The sequence below is a fragment of the Polypterus senegalus genome, chromosome 6 (genome assembly GCF_016835505.1).
Source record: "Polypterus senegalus isolate Bchr_013 chromosome 6, ASM1683550v1, whole genome shotgun sequence".
NCBI classification, from domain to species: Eukaryota; Metazoa; Chordata; class Cladistia; order Polypteriformes; family Polypteridae; genus Polypterus; species Polypterus senegalus.
The window spans coordinates 48,610,243-48,634,016 of record NC_053159.1 but is presented as its reverse complement, the minus strand read 5'-3'; the positions used below and the strand labels follow the sequence as shown (position 1 = coordinate 48,634,016).

The 23,774-nt window shown below is 38.7% G+C and overlaps 1 protein-coding gene across 1 annotated transcript in view; it reads left to right on the top strand.

Moving 5' to 3' along the window:
* Positions 1-23,774, top strand: part of cep104 (centrosomal protein 104) — a 232,996-nt gene that overhangs the window by 161,419 nt on the left and 47,803 nt on the right. Inside the window, exons 17-18 of the mRNA XM_039755038.1 lie at positions 5,784-5,856; positions 10,309-10,417. Coding sequence (XP_039610972.1) covers positions 5,784-5,856; positions 10,309-10,417 — 182 coding nt within the window. The remainder of the gene's footprint in view (positions 1-5,783; positions 5,857-10,308; positions 10,418-23,774) is intronic.

Genomic DNA, 23,774 nt, shown 5'->3' with positions numbered 1-23,774 from the left:
GAGCCATGAAGGAATTTTTAAAGCTTTTGCTTCCCTTTAGAAGTTTTTTTTTGTTTTTTTTTCCTACATAGCAGCTGAGTGTTTGGGGGAGTATTTGGAAAAGGTACTTGTTACCTGTAGTTGTAAATGTTCATGTTCTTATTCTTGTTTTTTGTATTGAAACTAGTGTCTGCAAGGTGAGACAATAAGCAGTAGGTGATATGACAATAGAGGAAGTCATCTTGTCTATACATAAATAACTGGTGTCGCAGCATCAAATAGCTAAAGTAATGATGATTTCTTAGTGGAAAAAATTCAAGGCATATATAGAATAATTGTATAGAACACCAAATAACACATGTACAGTTAAGCATTAATATTATTATGGAAAGTGAGGGCTCAAGAAGCATTAATTTTAAGCACAGGTTCGTGCCTGACTTCAAAGCAGTTAAGAGAGGGGCTCTGCAGTAAGCGTTTTTTCTTAGTAAGAAGAAAGAACTGTGAAATAAGTTTACTGGATGGAACAGTTCTTATCATTCTGGAATGTAGAGCTATTAAGAGGGCTAGAGGGAAAGGGTTTATTAATATAATAGAATACAAGTGATATGAGTGAAGAGCTTTTATGTAACAAATAAAAGGAGTGCAATGTTAGGAACAGACAGAGAAAAGTAAATTTAAATTCAAAGAAGGACATACATGCACTTTTTTAAATCCAGTTTTTAACTTTAATTTTTTAGTTTTACCAGTTAAGTTAAAATCATTTAATTTTAATAAAAGTTGAACAGTTTTAGTAATCCAAAGTCAGATTTTAATAATTAGGCCAGTGCAATGCAAGTTTGTTGGATGTTTGTCTTTATCTTTGGAGGTTGTCTTGGTAGCAGCAGTCTTCTATGAATGTTACATCTGCAGGAGATGCCAGCTGATCCAGCACCTCGAACTCAGGGTTGCTGAACTGGAGGAGGGATTAGATGCCTTTCTTTGTAATAACTAAGGTGGACCTGGCCCATGTGTGCTTTAGAGAGATAGTGTGAACCCATAAGGTGGTGCAGAAGGAGATTCCAGACTAGACAGGTAGAGATAGATGGCTCACTATCACAAGTTGCAAGGTAAAGAGTGCACACTGTCTGGGGGCATTAAACTCAGAATTGGCAGTGTCAAACCATTTTCAGGACCTTGCAGAGCTGAACGATGTCTCTGACGCTTCTGAGGTGGTAGGCAGGTATGAAGATCCACAGTGGGCCACCTCAAAACCAGTTCTTAGAAAGAGAGAGGCAGTAGTAGTTAGACTGAATTATAAGTCTTGCGCGGTATGTTGCCTTCCAGGTACTGTGGCGAGTGGCTGGGAGCGGTACCCGGCCGGTACTACGCTGTCTCCGAACCATGAGAGGGCAGCCTCGTTCCTTTTTATGGTGGGCACGGGAACAGAGCATAGAAGCTCAACCCTATAGGGGCCCTTGGTCACCGCCAGGTGATGCCCAGACACATGAAAGCCCTGGATGTAAGCACTTCCGGCACACCCGGAGGTGCTGGCGGAAGGAAATCCAGGGACACCTGGAGTGCTTCCAGGTGCTAGTGTGGCAATTCTGCCTCACCAGAAAGTGCCGCTGGAAGCTCGTCAGGAGGCACCTGGAGCACGTCCGGTTGGAGTTAAAAGGGGCCACCTCCCTCCATTCCGAAGCTGGAGTCGGATGGCAGAGGACAGAGCTTGGAGGAGAGGAGTGGAGGCGACAGAGAAAGGACTGTTGAAAGCCCAGACTTGAGGGTGTGTGGTGCAGGGGCACTGGGTTGTGTGTTTTTGAACTTGTAAATATGTATAATAAACATGTGTTTGTGTTTGAACCATCGGTGTCTGCCTGTCTGTGTCGTCTCCACAGTACATAGATGGGGAGACCACCCGGGAATGGGTTTATAGGCTGTTGGCTAGAGCAGGGCTGGATCCAGTTGACATTGTCCATATTGGAACAAATGACATACAGTGAGGTCTATAAGTATTTTGATAGTGACACAATATTCATAATTTTCGCTCTGTACACCACCACAATGAATTTGAAATAAAGCAATCATTATGCGATTGAAGTGTACACTTTCAAATTTAATTTTAGGGCTTTAACAAAAATATCATATGAGCCGTTTAGGAATGACAGCCATTTTTCTGCATAGCCTCCTCTACTTCAAGCTGCTCAAAAGTATTTGGACAGTTGACTGATAAGATGTTCCATAGCCAGGTGAGAGCAGTTGCCTCATTATTTCATTAACTAAAATCCAGGTAAACAGTCTTGAATTGATTCTAAGTGTGGAATTTGCATTTGGAAGCTGCCTCTGTGAACTCTCAATATGAAGTCCAAAAAGCTGTCCATGCAAGTAAAAACAGTCCATCATTAGACAGAGAAAACAAAAAAATCCCTTTAGAGAGATAGCAGAAACACGAGCAGTAGTCGAATTAACCATTGGTACATTCTTGAAAAGAAAGAAAACATTGTTGAACTCAGCACCATCAGTAGGTCTGGAAAACCACAGAAGACAACTGTGCTGGATGATTGCAGAATTCTGTCCTTGGTGAAGAAGAATCAGTTCACAACATTTAGCCAAACCAAGAACAGTTTCCGGGAGGTAGATTTATCATTGCCAAAGTGTACAATCAAGAGAAGACTTCATGAAAGTAAAGACAGAGGGTTTAGACAAGGTGCAAACCACTGGTAAACCTTAAGCATATGATGGACAGATTAGACTTTGCCAGAAAACATTTTTAATAGCCTGTCCAGTTCTGGAACAATTTTCTTTGGATGAATGAAACTAAAATGAATATATACCAGAATGTTGGAAAGCAAAGAGCATGAAGAAGGGAAGAAACGACTCATGATCCGATGAATACCACATCATCTGTGAAACATGGTGGAGGCAGTTTTATGGCATGATCATGCATGACTGTGAATGGAAGTCAGTCACTAATGTTTATTGATGATACGACTTTTGGCAGAAGTAGCAGGATGAATTCTGAAGTGTATAGGGCTATATGGTCTGCTCAGATTCAGCCAAATGCTGCAAAACTGATAGGATGACTTTGCACAGTACAGGTGGCCAATGAGCCAAAACATACTCTGAAGCAAACCAAGTGCCTTTGAAGGCACTTGTCAGTCAGTCAACTGTCCTCAACCCAACTGGACATGCATTTCACTTGCTGAAGACATAACTGATGGCAGAAAGTCCAACAAAGAAGCAGCAACTGAAGACTGCTGCAGTAAGGGCCTGGCAAAGTATTACCAGGGCGGAAACCCAGCATTTGGAGATGGCCAAGGCCAAAGGTTCCAGACTTCATACAGTCATTGACTATACAGGATATTTCAACCAATTATTAAAAATATCATTATATTTATTATTATTTTATTTTGTACAAATTCTTTTTGCCCCCTGAAAATGGGGGGTGTGGTGTGGTATAAAATGTCTGTCTTTTCTAAATAGCTCATAAAATATTTTTATTAAACCACTTGAATTCAAGCTGAAAGTCTATACTTCAGTCATATCTTGATTGCTTTGTTTCAAATGTATTGTAGTGGTGAAGAGAGAAACTTCTGTCACGGTCCAAATACTTATGGACCTGACTGTACATAAAGGTAGTCTGGCAGTTCTCCAATCCAAATTTAAAGAGTTGTGTGCCAGACTGAGCATTAGAACTGACAAGGTAGTCATTTCTGACATTCTGCCTGTGCCACACACCAGTCCAGGGGAGACTGAGATTAGAAGGCTTAATGTATGGCAGCCCAGAAGCAACCTCCAAGTGTCCCTGCCTATGGTCCCGCCAGGGCTCCAGACTGCAACAAAAATGATTGTAAATGTGACCAAAAATAGGCGATTATTATTTCTACTTAGTTTGCCAATTTTAAATGAAATCATTGAAACTTTAAACTAATTATATTGTAACAGATGTAAAAGGCCATTTTTTTTTTTATTGTTGAGCGTATGTGCCATTACCATATGTGTCAGTATGGGTTGCCCCTAGCATATCACTGAGCTGCATAAAGGCTGGTTTATACCCCGCGCTGTGAGGGAGTTGCGGCGAAAATGACGTCAGACTTGGAGAAAAAATTTCTAAGTACATTGAGCTGCAGATAGGATGGCTGTGAATTTCAATGAGAGGCTGGTTACACTTGTGCCAGAATAATGAACGAAGGGCTGAATATGACGCAACCAATCATCACAACAAAAAAACAGAAATTCATCTGCCCATCATATAGGTCCCCTGTTATGAAGATAATTGTGCCCCATGGAATTCAGTTGTCCCTTCTGATTTGGTGCAGCACACTAAGGTGCGATTGTCACCGATCTCCTCGTATTCGCACATCTTTGCATGCCTTTTTTCTTTTGATTTAACGCATACCTCATGAAAAATGCTGACCTGTTCATCAGTAAACATGTATGAGAAGTCGCTTGCCTGCTCTTTCGTCATGCACAGCAATGTGATGAAATCTACGTTTTAAGGTGCAAGTGTATTACTGTCGCTTTACTGGGCTACTCTGTGATTGCCGGCGGACAGTAAACTTTGTTAAAATGCTATCAAAAATGCCACTTTGTTAGTTGTTACTTTAGTCGTTTTGGCATGTGCTATATGTTCTACTACCAATAAATTCTTCAATGGGAACCCAACAAAGAAACATAGAAAATGATTTAGTAAAAATAATAGTAGTAATAAATATAATTAATGATTCATTACTTGACCCCCAAGAACTCTGTATAAAAGACATTTTAAAATAAATATACTAATCCACTTTTTTTGTAGGCTTTGGTAATTCTAGTGTTAAGCAAGCTGATATTTGCCAATTTCTGTTTTTTCGGGTCAGTGTAAAAATTATAAAACTAAGTTTTGAAATTGTTATTTGAATATGCCAAGCATTTATGCTAATTACATGAGGAGAATTTAATGGGTTTTTTATTTGATAACTTGGATTTTAAGATTTTCATCCTCTTCATGATTTTCATTTTGCTTTTATATATATATATATATATATATATATATATATATATATATATATATATATATATATATATATATATATATATCTCCTGGGAGGAGACATGACTTTTTCAGAGAGTTACTTTCAAATCCTGTGAGACAAGACTGCGCCAAGAGATTTAACCACGCCCAGGGCCGGAATTAAAAGTCAAAGAGTAGATGACAAAGTTGAACATCCTAAAGAATTCAAAAACATTGACGCGATACACATGCAGAGCAGGTTAAAGATAATGAGGATACTAAAATCCGAATGTCTCAAAAAATGACAGTAAAGATTGGATTAGCACAAACAAATGGAAATTATTACTTGGTGTAATACAGCGAAAAGAGATTGAATATGTTGTTTGTATTTAAACTTTAAGTTGAAGATTTGTAGATCGTCTAATTCATGTTGCCATCAGGGAAAAATTGTGTTTCTTCCCAATGAACAGGCGTATCCATGAGAATTAAAATATTTGTTGTTTGGTGAAAGTGAAATACACATGCGTGAGTGGTAGAGACATAAAGTGGCTGGCGCGTAGCACAGGCTGGGGGGGTTGGCAAGTGAAACCATATATATGTATAGATGTGTATATATATGTGTATATATATGTGTGTGTGTATATATATATATATATATATATATATATATAATATGTGGGATCCTGAGTTGGTTTGTCATGTGGTGGGTTCGGTAATGCGCTGTATCAGCACATGTTCCTAACCTCTGTCTCTCTGGGTGAGATGAGTCCGTGGTGGTGTATATGTATGTATGTATGTGTATATATATGTATAAATATTTTTTTATTTTTCTTAGGTGGAAAGAAGGCCCCTTCTGCAATAGCTGACTCTGGGGATGACCACTCTTCTGTTGTAAATTACTTAGACAAGTAAGGAATTTTTATGTGATTTTTTAAAAATTAATTAATTATAAATTAAAGGCCTTCATCACCATGAATTGATGGTAAAGAGTGAAAATATGATGAATGTTTCCCTTTACATTCTCTGAGTAGGATCTAACAATGACATTTCATAATACAAACCGGATTTCAAAAAAGTTGGGACACTATACAAATCGTGAATAAAAACTTAATGCAATGATGTGGAGGTGCCAACTTCTAATATTTTATTCAGAATAGAACATAAATCACGGAACAAAAGTTTAAACTGAGAAAATGTATCATTTTAAGGGAAAAATATGTTGATTCAGAATTTCATGGTGTCAACAAATCCCAAAAAGTTGGGACAAGGCCATTTTCACCACTGTGTGGCATCTCCCCTTCTTCTTACAACACTCAACAGACGTCTGGGGACCGAGGAGACCAGTTTCTCAAGTTTAGAAATAGGAATGCTCTCCCATTCTTGTCTAATACAGGCCTCTAACTGTTCAATCGTCTTGGGCCTTCTTTGTCGCACCTTCCTCTTTATGATGCCAAATGTTCTCTATAGGTGAAAGATCTGGACTGCAGACTGGCCATTTCAGTACCCGGATCCTTCTCCTACGCAGCCATGATGTTGTGATTGATGCAGAATGTGGTCTGGCATTATCTTGTTGAAAAATGCAGGGTCTTCCCTGAAAGAGATGACGTCTGGATGGGAGCATATGTTGTTCTAGAACCTGAATATATTTTTCTGCATTGATGGTGCCTTTCCAGACATGCAAGCTGCCCATGCCACATGCACTCATGCAACCCCATACCATCAGAGATGCAGGCTTCTGAACTGAGCGTTGATAACAACTTGGGTTGTCCTTGTCCTCTTTGGTCCGGATGACATGGCGTCCCAGATTTCCAAAAAGAACTTCGATGTGACTCGCCTGACCACAGAACAGTCTTCCATTTTGCCACACTCCATTTTAAATGATCCCTGGCCCAGTGACAATGCCTGAGCTTGTGGATCTTGCTTAGAAATGGCTTCTTCTTTGCACTGTAGAGTTTCAGCTGGCAACGGCGGATGGCACGGTGGATTGTGTTCACTGACAATGGTTTCTGGAAGTATTCCTGAGCCCATTCTGTGATTTCCTTTACAGTAGCATTCCTGTTTGTGGTGCAGTGTCGTTTAAGGGCCGGAGATCACGGGCATCCAGTATGGTTTTACAGCCTTGACCCTTATGCACAGAGATTGTTCCAGATTCTCTGAATCTTCGGATGATGTTATGCACAGTTGATGATGATAGATGCAAAGTCTTTGCAATTTTTCGCTGGGTAACACCTTTCTGATATTGCTCCACTATCTTTCTGCGCAACATTGTGGGAATTGGTGATCCTCTACCCATCTTGGCTTCTGAGAGACACTGCCACTCTGAGAAGCTCTTTTTATACCCAATCATGTTGCCAATTGACCTAATTAGTGTTTATTGGTCTTCCAGCTCTTCGTTATGCTCAAATTTACTTTTTCCAGCCTCTTATTGCTACTTGTCCCAACATTTTTGGGATTTGTTGACACCGTGAAATTTTGAATCAACATATTTTTCCTTTAAAATGATACATTTACTCGGATTAAACGTTTGATCTGTCATCTACGTTCTATTACAAATAAAATATTTACATTTGCCATCTCCACATCATTGCATTCAGTTTTTATTCACAATTTGTTTAGTGTCCCAACTTTTTTGGAATCCGGTTTGTACTTCCAAGGAGGTTTTTGCGTATTACAAAATTTGTTTCATTAATTTTAACCACTGAGTCTAAAGAAAACCTAAAGCAGTCCTTGTCCTATTAAAGCTTTAATTTGGTTCTTGAACCTGGAAGTTTTGTTTCTAATAGCATGTCAAAGTAGTGGTTATTAAATGGTTGCTAATCTTCTTCTTTCGGCCGCTCCCGTTAGTGGTTGCCACGGCAGATCATCAACTTCAATATCTTTCTGTCCTCTGCATCTTGTTCTGTTACAACCATCAACTGCATGTGCTCTCTAACCACATCTATAAACCTTCTCTTAGGCCTTCCTCTTTTCCTTTTCCCTGGCAGCTCTATCCTTAGCATCCTTCTCCCAATATACTCAGCATCTCTCCTCTGCACATGTCCAAACCAACGCAATCTTGCCTCTCTGATTTTGTTTCCCAACCTTCCAACTTGAGCTGACCCTCTAATGTACTCATTTCTAATCTTGTCCAATCTTACCATCTTTAACTCTGCTACCTCCAGCTCTGTCTCCTGCTTTCTGGTCAGTGCAACCGCCTCCAACCCATATAACATAGCTGGAAAATGGTCACTAATGCGAAAATAAAACAAAAAATGGCACTAACCATGGCAAAGAAAATGGTGGACAAATATAAACAAGCTTAACAAAAATAATTAATAATAAGAAGAAAATAATCCAAGTAAATACCATCAAGTGCGAAAGTTGGCAGAAAAACCCAAATAAATTTACGCTCACATCCCACCAACCCACTTGGGGTGTGGACCGTGGACACAACCCTCTGGCTTCATCAGATGTCTAAATGAAATTGCTGCAATAACTTTAGGGCATGAATATAATGTGTTTGAACCCACAATCACTTCTCAGACCCATACCCATGCACTAGATAATACACGCTCAATTCATGTCTGTGTATTTACTGTCAAATTTTTATTTCTGATTAAAGTACTGAAATTAACTTGTTTAAGCCATGGCACCTGGAACAAAGTATGAATTTTAAAATAAGTAGATAGAGCCAATTTTTTAACTGATTGGCCCAAACACCTTGATTACTTTATAAGGCCTATTAAATTTCAGAGCAAGACATCGTGCAAACCAGTTTTCTGTTCTTTTATTGTACAGTTAATAGTGTTCCAAAACAAAGTGCAGTGCAAAAGTCTCAATAAGTATATAAATAATCCATTAAAAAAACAAATCATTCTTCTTCTTTTGGCTGCTCCTGTTAGGTGTCGCCACTGTGGATTGTCTTTTTGCATATATTCCTGCCCTCTGCATCTTTCTCTGTCACTCTCACCACCTGCATGTCCTCTCTCTCCACGTCCATAAACCTCCCCTTCCTCTTTTCCTTTTGCTTGGCAGCTCGATCCCTAGCATCCTTCTACTAGTATACCAGGCATCTCTCTTCTGCTCGGTTTCCAAACCGTCTAACCTGAGCTGACCCTCTAATGTACTTGCTCGTCACACCCAATGCAAATCTTAACATCTTTAACTCTGCCACCTCCAGCTCTGTCTCCTATCTTTTTCTCATTGCCTTTATCTCTAACCCATATGACATACAGTAGCTGGTCTCACTACCATCTTGTAGACCGCCCTTTCACTCTTGCTGGTACCTATCTGTCACAAATCACTCCTGACACTGTTCTCAACCAACTCCCTCTGCTTGTACTCTCTTCTTCACCTCTCTTCCACAATCCTCATTACTCTTTATTTTGATTTCAGGTATTTAAACTCATCCCCCTTTGCCAACTCTACTCCCTCTATCCTCAGAGCTAATCACTGAAGTAATCCCACTTCTGCCTTAGGCACCCTATCATATGCTTTCTGTAGGTCCACAAAGACACAATGCAACTCCTTTTGGCCTTCTCCTCCAGCAACACCCTCAGAGCAAACATCACATCTGTAGTGTTCTTACCCGGCATGACACCATTCTGCTGCTCACTGATTATTAAACCATTTCAGGTGACTACCTGTTGAAGCTCATCGAGAGAATGCCAAGAGTGTGCAAAGCAGTAATCAAAGCAAAGGGTGGCTATTTTGAAGAAACTAGAATATAAAACATGTTTTCAGTTATTTCACCTTTTTTTATTAAGTACATAACTCCACATGTGTTCATTCATAGTTTTGATGCCTTCAGTGAGAATCTACCAATGTAAATGGTCATGAAAATAAAGAAAACACATTGAATGAGGAGGTGTGCCCAAACTTTTGGCCTGTACTATATATATATATATATATATATATATAAAGGTTGTTTCATTAAATCAAGCTCTGTTAAATTTTATGATAAAACCACTATTTGTAAATGTGAGAAGTAGGTCTTTAACCATAAAACACATTTAAAGAATAAGTAAGACAGTTCAAAGCACTTGAAATATTTTTACTCCATGAGGTGAGATGTGCTTTTGGTCACTGAACTTTATGGGGCCCATACATGTTTAAAATAAACCTGAAACAATGCTGAATACTAGTTTTGTTTCTGATCTAAGTTCTATTGTAGAAAATGTGTTTGACATTGGCTCGCTTTTTTTTCACATTGTTTACAGAAAAGAATATTCAAGCCGCAGGAACATAGATTTTTATTTCTATATTTTATATGTGATTAACTGATATGGAAAAAGATGATCTGCTGTGGCAACCCCTAACGAGAGCAGCCAGAAAAAAAGAAGAAAATGTGATTAACTGTTGTTTATTTGTATTTCTGTTAGCTTATGTATATTCTGTGGCGAGAGAGATGACTCCTTTACAGAAGAAGGCTTAGATCTGCATTACTGGAAACACTGTCCAATGCTGAAACGCTGTGAACACTGCAGACAGGTATGATAAGTAAAGGTAAGGGGAATGTAGCAAATCCCTTACCTTGACCATATTAAAAATTTGAACATTGTGTTACAAATTTCAATAACAGTGACAATTTTAAAAATGCCATTCATTTATCAATAATCCTCTAAACCCATTTTTCCACTTTTGGTCACATTGACATTTTTTATGAGTTTTTTGAAATTAAGCATTACCTAAAACAATATACTAATGGATATCCATCCATTATCCAACCCACTATATCTTAACTACAGGGTCACTTCATATTGAATATAGCTATACCTAGTTTTTATTCTTTTATTTAACACTAGCAAAATACCCGCACTTCACAGCGGAGAAGAAGTCTGTTAAAGAAGTAATGAAAAAGAAAAGGAAACATTTTAAAAATAACGTAACCTGATTGTCAATGTAATTGTTTTGTCACTGTTATGAGTGTTGCTGTTACACACACATATATATATGTGTGGACAAAATTGTTGGTACCCTTCAGTCAATGAAAGAAAAACTCAAATTGGTCACAGAAATAACTTTAATCTGACAAAAGTAATAATAAATAAAAATTCTATGAAATTTAACCAATGAAAGTCAACCATGCTTCAACAGAATTATTTAAAAAAATAAACTCATGAAACAGGCCTGGACAAAAATGATGGTACCCCTAACTTAATATTTTGTTGCACAACCTTTTGAGGCAATCACTGCAATCAAACGATTCCTGTAACTGTCAATGAGACTTCTGCACTTCTCAGCAGGTATTTTGGCCCACTCCTCATGAGCAAACTGCTCCAATTGTCTCAGGTTTGAAGGGTGCCTTTTCCAGACGGCATGTTTCAGCTCTTTCCAAAGATGCTCAATAGGATTGAGGTCAGGGCTCATAGAAGGCCACTTTAGAATAGTCCAATGTTTTCCTCTTAGCCATTCTTGGGTGTTTTTAGCTGTGTGTTTTGGGTCATTGTCCTGTTGCAAGACCCATGACCTGCGACTGAGACCAAGCTTTCTGACACTGGCTAGCACATTTCTCTCTAGAATCCCTTGATAGTCTTGAGATTTCATTGTACCCTGCACAGATTCAAGACACCCTCTGCCAGATGCAGCAAAGCAGCCCCAGAACATAACAGAGCCTCCTTCATGTTTCACAGAAGGGACAGTGTTCTTTTCTTGATATGCTTCATTTTTCCGTCTGTGTACATAGAGCTGATGTGCCTTGGCAAAAAGTTCAATTTTTGTCTCATCTGTCCATAGGACATTCTCCCAGAATCTTTGTGGCTTGTCCACATGTAGTTTGGCAAATTCCAGTCTGGATTTTTTATGATTTGTTTTCAACAATGGTGTCCTCCTTGGTCGTCTCCCATGAAGTCCACTTTGGCTCAAACGACGGATGGTGCAATCTGACACTGATGTTCCTTGAGCTTGAAGTTCACCTTGGATCTCTTTAGAAGTTTTTCTGGGCTCTTTTGTTACCATTCGTATTATCCGTCTCTTTGATTTGTCATCAATTTTCCTCCTGCGGCCACGTCCAGGGAGGTTGGCTACAGTCCCATGGATCTTAAATTTCTGAATAATATGTGCAACTGTAGTCACAGGAACATCAAGCTGCTTCGAGATGGTCTTATAGCCTTTACCTTTGACATGCTTGTCTATAATTTTCTTTCTAATCTCCTGAGACAACTCTTTCCTTCGCTTCCTCTGGTCCATGTTGACACACCATGTCACCAAACAACACAGTGACTACCTGGAGCCCTATATATAGGTCCACTGACTGATTACAAGATTGTAGACACCTGTGATGCTAATTAGTGGACACACCTTGGATTAACATGTCCCTTTGGTCACATTATTTTCAGTCTTTTCTAGGGGTACCATCATTTTTGTCCAGGCCTGTTTCATGAGTTTATTTTTTTAAATAATTCTGTTGAAGCATGGTTGACTTTCATTGGTTAAATTTCATAGAATTTTTATTTATTATTACTTTTGTCAGATTAAAGTTATTTCTGTGACCAATTTGAGTTTTTCTTTCATTGACTGAAGGGTACCAACAATTTTGTCCACGTGTGTGTATATATATATATATGCATATACACATATACATACATATCTACATATATACATATACACACATATATATATACACATACATACAGTATATGCACCAGCCCTTTACCAGTCCTTTAAAAGGTGGCTTGTATAAAATATATAAGGAGACAGATGACATTCAAAGATAACATGCTGAAAATAGAGGGATAGCAAAATTGAGAAGTGGCTCAAGCAAAATCAGTATAGACCATGAAGAAAACTTAGGTACAAATTCTTAGTTTCTTTTACCTTACATACATGTACTCTAGGGAAGGATCAGTCTATAGATGGCACTCTGGGTTAAGCTCAGGGTATTTAATCAATCAATCAATCAATCAACATTTATGTATATAGCACATATTCATACAAAAAAATGTAGCTCAAAGTGCTTTACAAAATGAATAGAAAAATAGAAGACACAATAAAAAATAAACATGTCAACATTAATTAACATAGAATAAGAGTAAGGTCCGATGGCCAGGGTGGACAGAAAAAACAAAAAAAAACTCCAAAGGCTGGAGAAAAAAATAAAATCTGTAGGGGTTCCAGACCAAGAGACCGCCCAGTCCCCTCTGGGCAATCTACCTAACATAAGTCAAACAGTCCTCTTTGTATTTAGGGTTTTCATGGAAGGACCTGATGATGATGGTCACTTACATTTATATATTTTATATATAAATTATATTTATATAAAATATATATATTGTACATTTACAGTTGTGTACATTTTGTTTTCAGTTCCACTTATGAGCAATCAAAATGTAGTGAACGATTAATTGAGTTCAAAATTAAATTGTGAAATTTGGAGCTCTGACAGAGTGACCATCGGGTTCTTGGTCACCTCCCTGACTAAGGCCCTTCTCCCCCAATCGCTCAGTTTAGATGGCCGGCCAGCTCTAGGAAGAGTCCTGGTGGTTTCGAACGTCTTCCACTTACGGATGATGGAGGCCACTGTGCTCATTGGGACCTTCAAAGCAGCAGAAATTTTTTCTGTAACTTTCCCCAGACTTGTGCCTTGAGACAATCCTGTCTCGGAGGTCTACAGACAATTCCTTTGACTTCATGCTTGGTTTGTGTTCTGACATGAACTGTCAACTCAACTGTGGGACCTTATATAGACAGGTGTGTGCCTTTCCAAATCATGTCCAATCAACTGAATTTACCACAGGTGGACTCCAATTAAGCTGCAGAAATATCTCAAGGATGATCAGGGGAAACGGGATGCACCTAAGCTCAATTTTGAGCTTCATGGCAAATGCTGTGAATACTTATGTACATGTGTTTTCTCAGTTTATTTTATTTTTTAATAAATTTACAAAAACCTCAAGTAAACCTTTTTCACATTGTCATTATGGGGTGTTATGTGTAGAATTCTGACGAAAAAATGAATTTAATCCATTTTGGAATAAGGTTGTAACATAACAAAATGTGGAAAAGGCACTGTGAATACTTTCTGGATGCACTGTATGTAGCACCTTTTCTTTGCTCAAAGTGCTTCACAGAATTTCAAAATGAACAACATGGGGAAGCAAAAAACACTAAATAACACTAAATAAAGATAAATACACGAAACACGAAGATTTGAATTAGAATAACTGACTGTAAAACACAGTATAATACAAAAATTCAAATACTACAAGAAAGTCCTGAGCGAATAACAGAATTTATTATACAAATGCAAATCATCTTGAGCACAGTGTGGTAAACTAACAGAAAGGATCAAAATGTCAGGATAAATTAAATGCCTTCTTGAACAAATCAGTTTTAAGCTGTTTTTTAAAAGAATGAAGTGAGTCAGCTGGCCTAATTATTTATATTATTATATTATCAAGATATTTTTATTGTTCAAAATAAAAAAAGTAAGAACGGAAAAGTAAACATATAGTATATTGTACACACCATTACAAAGACACAGGGCTGCTTTCCTGAAGAATGGAAATCCAGCAATTTAATTCACAATGTCTGCTTAAGACATCAAAATAATCCTCAACATAGAGACAAGACCACACCACAGAAGTGAAAGAAAGTTAAAGAATTATTTAAAATATATTTACAACTGCTGAGAGGACTTGTTTACATCATTTTCTGTGCATCTATCCCGTATCAAACTAATGAAACTTTTTTACAGTACTATATAACATGGCTGTCCATCAAAGGTTTTCATGTGCAGTGAAATAGTTGAACATAAACATTTTAGTGTAAATATTGATCAATTCTTAAATGGTTACTTTAACACTCTAAAAGTTAAAAAATGTAATTTTGTGGTGTGAAACACATATTGGAATTAAATTTCTCCCTGGTGAACCTCGAATTCTGTGTTTGTAGAAAAGGATTTCCTTCCCTGCGATGAATGGATGACCTGTCCAGGGATTTTAGTTGTGACCCCGTTCTGGATACGCAGGTTTAGAAAATGGATGTTTTTTTTCCCTTGATGTGTAAATCATCTGTGAATTGAATAATGGCAGGAAGTGGTGAGGAGCTACTCAAAACGCATCATAACTTTGCATTAATCAGGTCGTGGCCTATAATATTGTTCAAAATTATGTGACAGCGGTGCTGTATTTGGTTAATTTTTACCCTGATACCAACTAATAATGTCCAATTAGTAGAATTTTTGCCCAGTGCCTTCACCATCAATTTAATCACATGCACATATCCTATTCACAGAGTGTTATCCTCCACTAAATCCCGTTTATCAACAGTGACAGCAGGCAGGCGAGTCAGTTCACAAATATGTGGCTAACTTATGAGGTTTATCGAGTTTATGCAAGCTCAGAGACACGCAAGATGTAATACAGTGATCCCTCGCTATATCGCGCTTTGACTTTCGCAGCATCACTCCATCGCGGATTTTAAATGTAAGCATATCTAAATATATATCACGGATTTTTCGCTGGTTCGCGGATTTCTGCGGACAATGGGTCTTTTAATTTATGGTACATGCTTCCTCAGTTTGTTTGCCCAGTTGATTTCATACAAGGGACACTATTGGCTGATGGCTTAGAAGCTACCCAATCAGAGCATGTATTACATATTAACTAAAACTCCTCAATGATATACGATGTGCTTCCCGAGCGGATTGTTTGCTTTTCTCGGTCTTTCTCTGACATTCTCTGCGCCTGACGGAGGGGGTGTGAGCAGAGGGGCTGTTTGCACAGAGGCTGTTTGCCTAGAGGATATGGACGCTCCTCTAAGAAATGCAGCTTTATCGCGGTGGCCCAAAAGCATGTATTGATTTTTTGTTTGTTTGCTTTAATCTCTCGGGCTCTCTCTCTCTGACGTTCTCTGCTCCTGACGGAGGGGGTGTGAGCAGAGGGGCTGTTTGCACAGAGCCTGTTTGTTTAGAAGATACGGAGGCTACTCTAAAAAAATGCTGAAAGACTACCTTCACTTGCTCCCTTCTTTGCGGCTGCTTTATCGCGGTGTTAATACTTAAAAGCCCAACAGCACGTATTAATTTTTTGATTGTTTGTTTTTCTGTCACGCTCTCTCTATCTCTCTGACATTCTCTGCTCCTGACGGCGCTCGTTTGAAGAGAAGATATGTTTGCATTCTTTTAATTGTGAGAAAGAACTGTCATCTCTGTCTTGTCATGGAGCACAGTTTAAACTTTTGACTAAAGGGTGTTATTTCATGTCTAGAGGGCTCTAATAATGTTAACAATGTGGGAGAGTTTATAAGGGCTTAAAATATATAAAAATAACCATACAAACATATGGTTTCTACTTCGCGGATTTTCACCTATCGCGGGGGGTTCTGGAACACAACCCCCGCGATCGAGGAGGGATTACTGTATATATGTAATATATGTGGCTTAGCATACTAACAGTCCAAAAGCCTGCGAAAATCTCTGGCTGGAGTGAAATGATTTAACCCTATCATGGGCTATTCACATTGCATTTCAGATATAGTCTGCAGTGGAATTCACTGCCAAACTCGACACATCTCCTGCTTTGTCAGCAGTGACAGGAGTCGTGGCTTAGATACTGCAGTGCACAGAAGACTCGGACAGCTTCAATGAGAATCTCAGTATGTATCTTATGCAACAGCTTCTTCCAAAACCCAAACGGTTTTATGGAACTTGTGGCTCAGCATCACACACTACAAGAGCTCTGGGCTACCCAGTTTGTAGTCACATATGACACTGCTGCAAAAAAAATCCAATCATTTCCACAAAAAGTTTGTCTGTTCTCCTCCAACATTTTCAAAGCCAGTGACAATTCATAAAGGAGACATCCAGGTATACCTCTTTTAAGACTTTCACGGTGGAACTAGACAACATATGTCTTCCGTTTTTGTTAGATACTGAAGCAATATTGTCTCTATTAAATCTAAAGACTAAGAAGCAGTTTTTCCTAGATCTCTATCTATGTGCCTTTGCCACCACTCTCTGTGGCTATGCAAGCTTCTAAAATTAACATTATGGGTTCATTTCAGCTGTCACTGTGTTATGGTTCCAAACTTCTTCCTAAATGCACATTTCATGTCTCTCACCGTGGTGTCAACCACTTGGGCCTGGATGTCTTTAACAGCGTTGGTTTTACCCTTGTTGATACTAGTGAATCTGTAATTCTTAATGTCTGCTCTAGTTGGCAACAGAAGTGGCCATCTCTTTTCGATGGACTTGGGTGTTTCTCTCTGCCTTTCATTACCAGTCTTTGCTAGAGTCTATTGTGTGTCCTGTCATCCAGCCACCATGCCGGTTCCCGATGAGTTTCCATGAAGGGGTATCTTCTGAGCTGCAATGGCTCCTAGAGGCTGAACATACTAATACTAATAATATTAATATCAATATTAATCTGTGTTGATCTAAGGGCAGTAAACAAGGCATTCATTCCTGAAAAATACCCTCTGCCAATATCAGAGGAGTTAAGTAGACAATTTTATGTATTTAGTATCTTTACAAATTTAGATCTCTTATCAAGATATCTGTAGGTGACTGCGTGTATCACTCACATTGGGGTCTTCCGATATACCAGGATTCCATTTTGACTTAGTTCAGGCCCAGGCTGCTTTCAAAAGATAATGTCGACTATCTTGGCAAGGATTGCAAGAGTTGTCATTTACCTTGATGATATAGTTGAGTATGGTCCTGCATACTCTAACCATGAGGAGCATCTCAGCAGAGTATTTTCAGCACTCACCAGACATAATGGTGATGTGTGTTTTCTGCACCTTCAATTGAGTTTATTTGTTTCCAGCTCCCTGCAGATGGTTTAACCAGAATAACATAGATGCAATTCAGAAAATTCCAGAACCCACATAAGCAGCACATGTTGCTTCATTTTTCAGCATGACTGCATACTATATGTTTCCTGTCACAATACACCTCCACTACTGCACTTTCTTCACTACATGGTTACACAGAACTCAGCCACAGGCAGCTCTAATGATTGGTCATGAAGTTCAGCTTTCACTGGATAATCTTCAACTATCTCTGCCCACTCCAGTACATGTACATAACAATATGACCAAAAAATAAGGAAGGGATTGTATCAGACTGGGTCAGAGTCTAAAGGCTGCATCAAGATCACAAGTTTAAATCTTTTTGACCTTCTCCTTTAAAAGTAATAAGCCAGTTAGGACCTGCCAGATTATGTCTAACTAATGGCTTCTGAAGTCATGCAAGTCACCTCTGTAGGGTTCCTACACTACCAGTCCCAAGCTGTGACTCTTCAGGCTTTTATAGCAAAGTGGCTTGATTCAGCTTCAGCATCACCTGACCCTGTGCAGACTGAGGGCCCTGAGGTATTGCAACTTCCAACTGAAACCATTTCCAGACCTGAACATCTCTGGACCTGGCCAGCCCGATTCAAAGATTTTCCTACTGATTTTCATGTTTAAGTAGACATTAAAGTAATATTTGGTTTTTGGAAGAAACATACACAGAGGAAAAAAAGACAGTTCTCTATAGTTTAGTTATTTCAGGAATAATTCAATACTAATTTTATTTTTTTCTGAGAGAAAGTGTATGTGGTGGTGGTGGGGAAATGTTATGTTTGTAATACTTAACATTTTATAACAATGTGCGCTTGTTTGCTGTAAAGTGTTTGTGGTTAGAGAGAGGGGTTTGACAGGAGTGGGGGTTCTGGAATAATTTCCTCTCTGAGACAAACTACACCTGTCTGCTTTCTTATTGTATGCAACAGCAATTTCCCTAAATTCATATGTCAAATGCAATTTTCATTTTATACTTCAAATTTTTAATTAATTGTTTCTTATTGGATCCCTGTTTTAAACTGCTCCTTTCACTAAAACTTTACACATCTACTCCAGATTCCTACCTCTCACCGGTCTTCTCACAAGCCTTCAAGAAATGGATGAAAGAGTTTAATGAGAGACTAGTGAGAAGCATAGAAGTAAGACTAACTGTTCATTATTGAGAAACCAACCCATAGTCTTTGAAAATGCATACTGTATACACTATACTGTTTAACAAAAAAAAGAAACAAGATTGACAATCAAAAATACTCAAAAAGCTCTTCTTCCCAATCCTTTGGTTTCCCTATAAAATAAAAATAAACAAGCCTAATTAGATTTTCATATTGTCTTTCAAAACACTCTTATGAACATGAAGAAAAATTATTTAAAAACAAACCAAAGATAATTTAGATCTGCATTAACTGAATACTGCCACAAAAAAGCTATAAGCCCAAGTCATGCAAAACAGCCTATCAAAGAAAGCCTTCACACTTGTCACACTACTCATTTTCAAAATCATCTTTCCACAGAAATCAATGTTGGTGGAAATTTTTTTTAGAAAAATAATATAATGAAGAAACATAATTATTTGTATGAAAAAAAAGATCACCCATTCTACTGCTTTCTATCTTTGTTAATATACAGCATTTCAGCATACATGAATTAAAAGAGAGAGAGGTTGAGAGCATGTAATGATTCAGTGCATTGCTGCACCCACCGCCCGACGAACCACCTCAGGATCCCAATTTAGGACCCTAGTACAGCCATGTAATTGGTTAAACCTTAGCACCACACTAGCTCAAATGGAATGGAACGGAACAGTGTAGATGTAAGAATAATGCTTATTGTTGCCTACTTTCTATATTTATACTATATTATAGTATATTTATAACTAAAGTTTTCTCCTACTTTTTGTTTTTAAAGAGTCTATGGTGTGGTGCTCCGTTTCCTTTAATATCCTAAGCATGTGCCTTTTTTTACTTAATGATTAATCTAGTGCCACCTTGTTATCTTTATCATTATCATCAGTGTTTGAAGTAGAAGAAGTAAACATAAGTGGGGTTCTTCAATGATCACCTAGCAAAGTCCAAGATGCAATCAAATATAGAAAGTAATTTAGGAGATTGAAAGGAATCATGGAGTAATGGGGGTGTCCTTTATAAAGTTTAGAGATGCAATTTCAGTTTCTGAGATGGGAGAAGGGGAGAGTTGTGGCTGTGTCAGAAGATAATGGAACACCCACTCCCCACCACGTGCCATCTCTTTTGCAACAAGTAATAAAGGTGGCTTCCAAAAAATGATATATGAACATTTCTATGGGTGTCTTGTTTCTACTTGTATACAGTGCTTGTCTAAGGGATTAAACTGCTCATTCTGTATTATGCCTATGTCGTTCAGTGTTCATTGTAACATTTACTTCTTTTAGATCATTTTAATAAGCACACCCAGAAAAATGCATAACTGCCCTCACGAACCCACTACCCCTTCTCCCTAAATGGCCAATCTAGAGTAACACTGTAGAATAAGTGAGTACATAAAAATTTTATTGCAATGGCACAATGATATTTTAGGCCATTACGTCATTTGTTTGAACATTTGGCTCCTTTTTGGTGATATGCTACAAACATTGTTGGTTTCCCTTGCACATCGGGGCAACATTGGCCCCAAAACACTTGCCCTATGAGGGGAAATAGGCAGGGATCCCAAATTTGTCATGAACCTGAAAAAACTCCAGCAATTTTCTATACCTGCTTATCCAGGCTGGGGTTGAATTGACCCTGGCGCCTACCCCAGCAAGCAATGGACACAGCTGGAACAACCCCATGACAAAGGACCAGCCCAGTACAGGGTGAGCACACTTACACACACAGCATAGGGACAAATCAGCACCACCACTCCATCTAACCTGCATCATTTTGGACTGTGAAAGTAAATCGGAGCACCTGGAGGTCACCAACATGGACACAGATACAACATGCAAACTCCACACAGGGAGGGCTCAGAATTTGAACCCTGGCCATTTTACTGTGAGGTTGTGTTACTTACTGTGCAACAATGTTGAAAAGTAAGCAATATTGGGGTAGTGATTAGATTGGCCAGCGTTACCAAACTGTCACTGGACCAGTGAGGACCTTATTAAACTTGTACTGCCAGCCATTAATCCATTTTGTGCCACTAGGGGAACTTTGTTAAGGGACGGCTTGGTGACTCATCTGCTACTGCACAGGAAACAGGTTTTAGGGTATTTTCACACTTATCCTTTTTTAAATTGTGGTTCTGGTGCAGAAGTACATTCTGAAACCTCATTCTTATCTGTAGATTGATCTCCAGTTACATTCGTTGTTGGGGGTACATAGTCTGGATATTCTGTCTCATCATCGTCACCCAGATGTTCAGTGTCTAACTCATCAGGATTATCTGGTATCAGATAAGCAATTGCATGGCCTGGCACCATAAAATTATTTAGTGTCCCATCTTTTGAAAGACAGAAGTTGGAAAAAGATTATGGCAAATACATAGTAAAGTAACAACACATTCATTGTTTTGACTACAGTATATTATCAGAAAACATCATATTCTGCATGAAAATATAGAAAAATTAATGTTAGGCAGTACTTTTATTAAAAACAACCATTTCGTAACACATTTCGTAAATATTACAAGTTCATTACACTTATTTCTTGCTACTTGGTTGAATAATTGTGTTCAGTAAATCCTCTGGTGCCAAGCTATATCAAAAAAATAAACATACCTCTGAGAATTTTGTGAAAATAATAACACAAGTCAGCAGTGGTTTTAAAGTTGCTTGCTTGCTGATCAGATGCTGCCTGAAAAGATTCTTTTCTTGAACTCCCAGTGCCACCTAATGACTATTTTGTCCATAACCTACTTAAATTAAATAGCAGAAATGACCAAAACAGATTGAGTTATGTACAGCTCATTTCTCATTTAGATCTTGGGACTCAAAATAAGCTGAACCAAATGGATGAGCGGACCATTAAAGGTTTAGATGGAGTATCTCTTGATGCTGTTTGAGAACACACAGGTATGATTTGAAAGCCTTTTACCAATACTGCCGAAGTGATTCGCTCTACCTCTTGGCAATCTGATCATTTGATTTTGTTTTGTTTTAAAACGATTAGGACGTGTTTGTAAAAATAAATGTAAGAGCTTCCATTGCATGCCATTCTGAAAAAACATTATCAGTAAGCTCACTGTGTAATGTCCAACCTATAAGTTTCAGATAAGTCAATTATTCATTATAATATTCACCAAAATAAGTAGTTATCAAAATATTTGTTTGTTGCATACCTACATAGAACACACTGAGCAGTGTTCTACACTTGTTAATAAGTCAGTATACTCTACCAGAATGGCATAAAATGAGGTTCAGACCTTAAATATGTTTGTGTTTAGCAAATGCTATAAAGCTTAAGTTGGGGAGACAGGGAAGGAAATGGTTTACTCCTGTCCAAGACAAGTCACAAGTGTCGGCGTCTGTTTAAACAGTGGTAGAGCTCCAAAGAGACTGTCAGAGAGAGAGGGTGGACACTACATGTAGTCCACAATGTTATTTTTTTCTGTATAGTCTTTGCTTCTCTCCTGTTTTAAATGTCACTCCTTCATAAAATGTTTTTTCTCTTGGTTGTCTACATTTGAGACCCCAGTGTCTTCTTTCCTCTACCAACACAGATGCCACTACAATATTTCAACAGGGAGAAAAACAGTGCTTGAAGTGGGCTCGTACACATCGGTACTCCGTACCATTATTTTCCTCTTTTGGCCCTCAGAGTACTGGCAGTTTCTTACAAAGTGGCCCCCTGCCCTGATATTGCATGAATATGCATTGGCATGTGCAGCCTTTAGGGGGATTGATGTGAAAGATCATTTAAAAACCCTCCAAAGCATTGTAGTTTAGTAGTTATTTTCTTCTACTTCAATCACTAGAGACAACAACCCAAAAATTAAAATGTTCAATTTATTACATGGGCTGCCAAAATGTGCAGCCTGTAAACCTCATTGCCTTTTGTAATAAGTTAAAGTAAAACATGTTTTAGTATTACTGCTTTATTGTCTGGCCATGGCTATGGCAACAACAAAAAATAGAAGTGTGAATATATAACTGATGAAAAATAATGCTTGAGTGAATTACATAAACAAATAAATTCTAAACATATGATCATAATAATAATAATAATAATAGTAGTTGTGGCGAGCAGCTGGGGGTGGTACCCAGCCGGAATTCCTGGAAGGACCGGAGGAGGGATTACGCCTCCTCCAGACCACGAGCGGGCAACCACCCTGGTGGCTATGGGGAACATGAGAAAGGTGCATGGAAGCTCAACCCTATAGGGGCCCGTGGTCACCGCCAGGGGACGCCCAGATGCCTGAGGAACCCTGCCCTTCAGCACTTCCAGCACACCCAGAAGTGCTGGAGGGAAGAAGACCAGGGACACCGGAGTGCTTCTGGGTGCACAACCGGCACTTCCACCACACCAGGGAGTGCCGGCAGGAGCTCATTGAGAGGCACCAGGAGCAGGTCTGGGAGGGTATAAAAGGGGCCGCCTCCCTCCATTCGATGGCTGGAGTCGGGAGGAAGAAGGACAGAGCTCGGGAGGAGAGGAGTGGAGGTGGACCTGAAGAGAGAAAGGCATTGTGAGGCCTAAACGTTGGGGGTGAAAGTGGGTTGTGTGCTGTGTTTCACTCTGTAAATAGTTGTAAATAAACGTGTGTTGGGTGCTTCAACAAAGTCTACCTGTCTGTGTCTGGGCCATATCCCAAAATAGCATTAAATGCTCAAAATTTATATTATTCCTACTGATAACGTTTTAATTCAAAACAATACAGTTTCCTGTAAAATTGTGTTTTGCAGTGTTCCATCAACAAAAGCCAAAACCAACTGATGGCACTCTAACTGGCACCCCTTGTCTGTTTCCAGACAAAATCGGGTAACACTGGTAGTATGTGCATAATTACTGGCACCTCTGGCAGTAATGAGTAAAAAAGTATTGTAAAAAAAATCTCCTTTTCTTGAATTTCCTTTAATCTTACATTGAAAAAATGAGAGAAATCCAGCCTT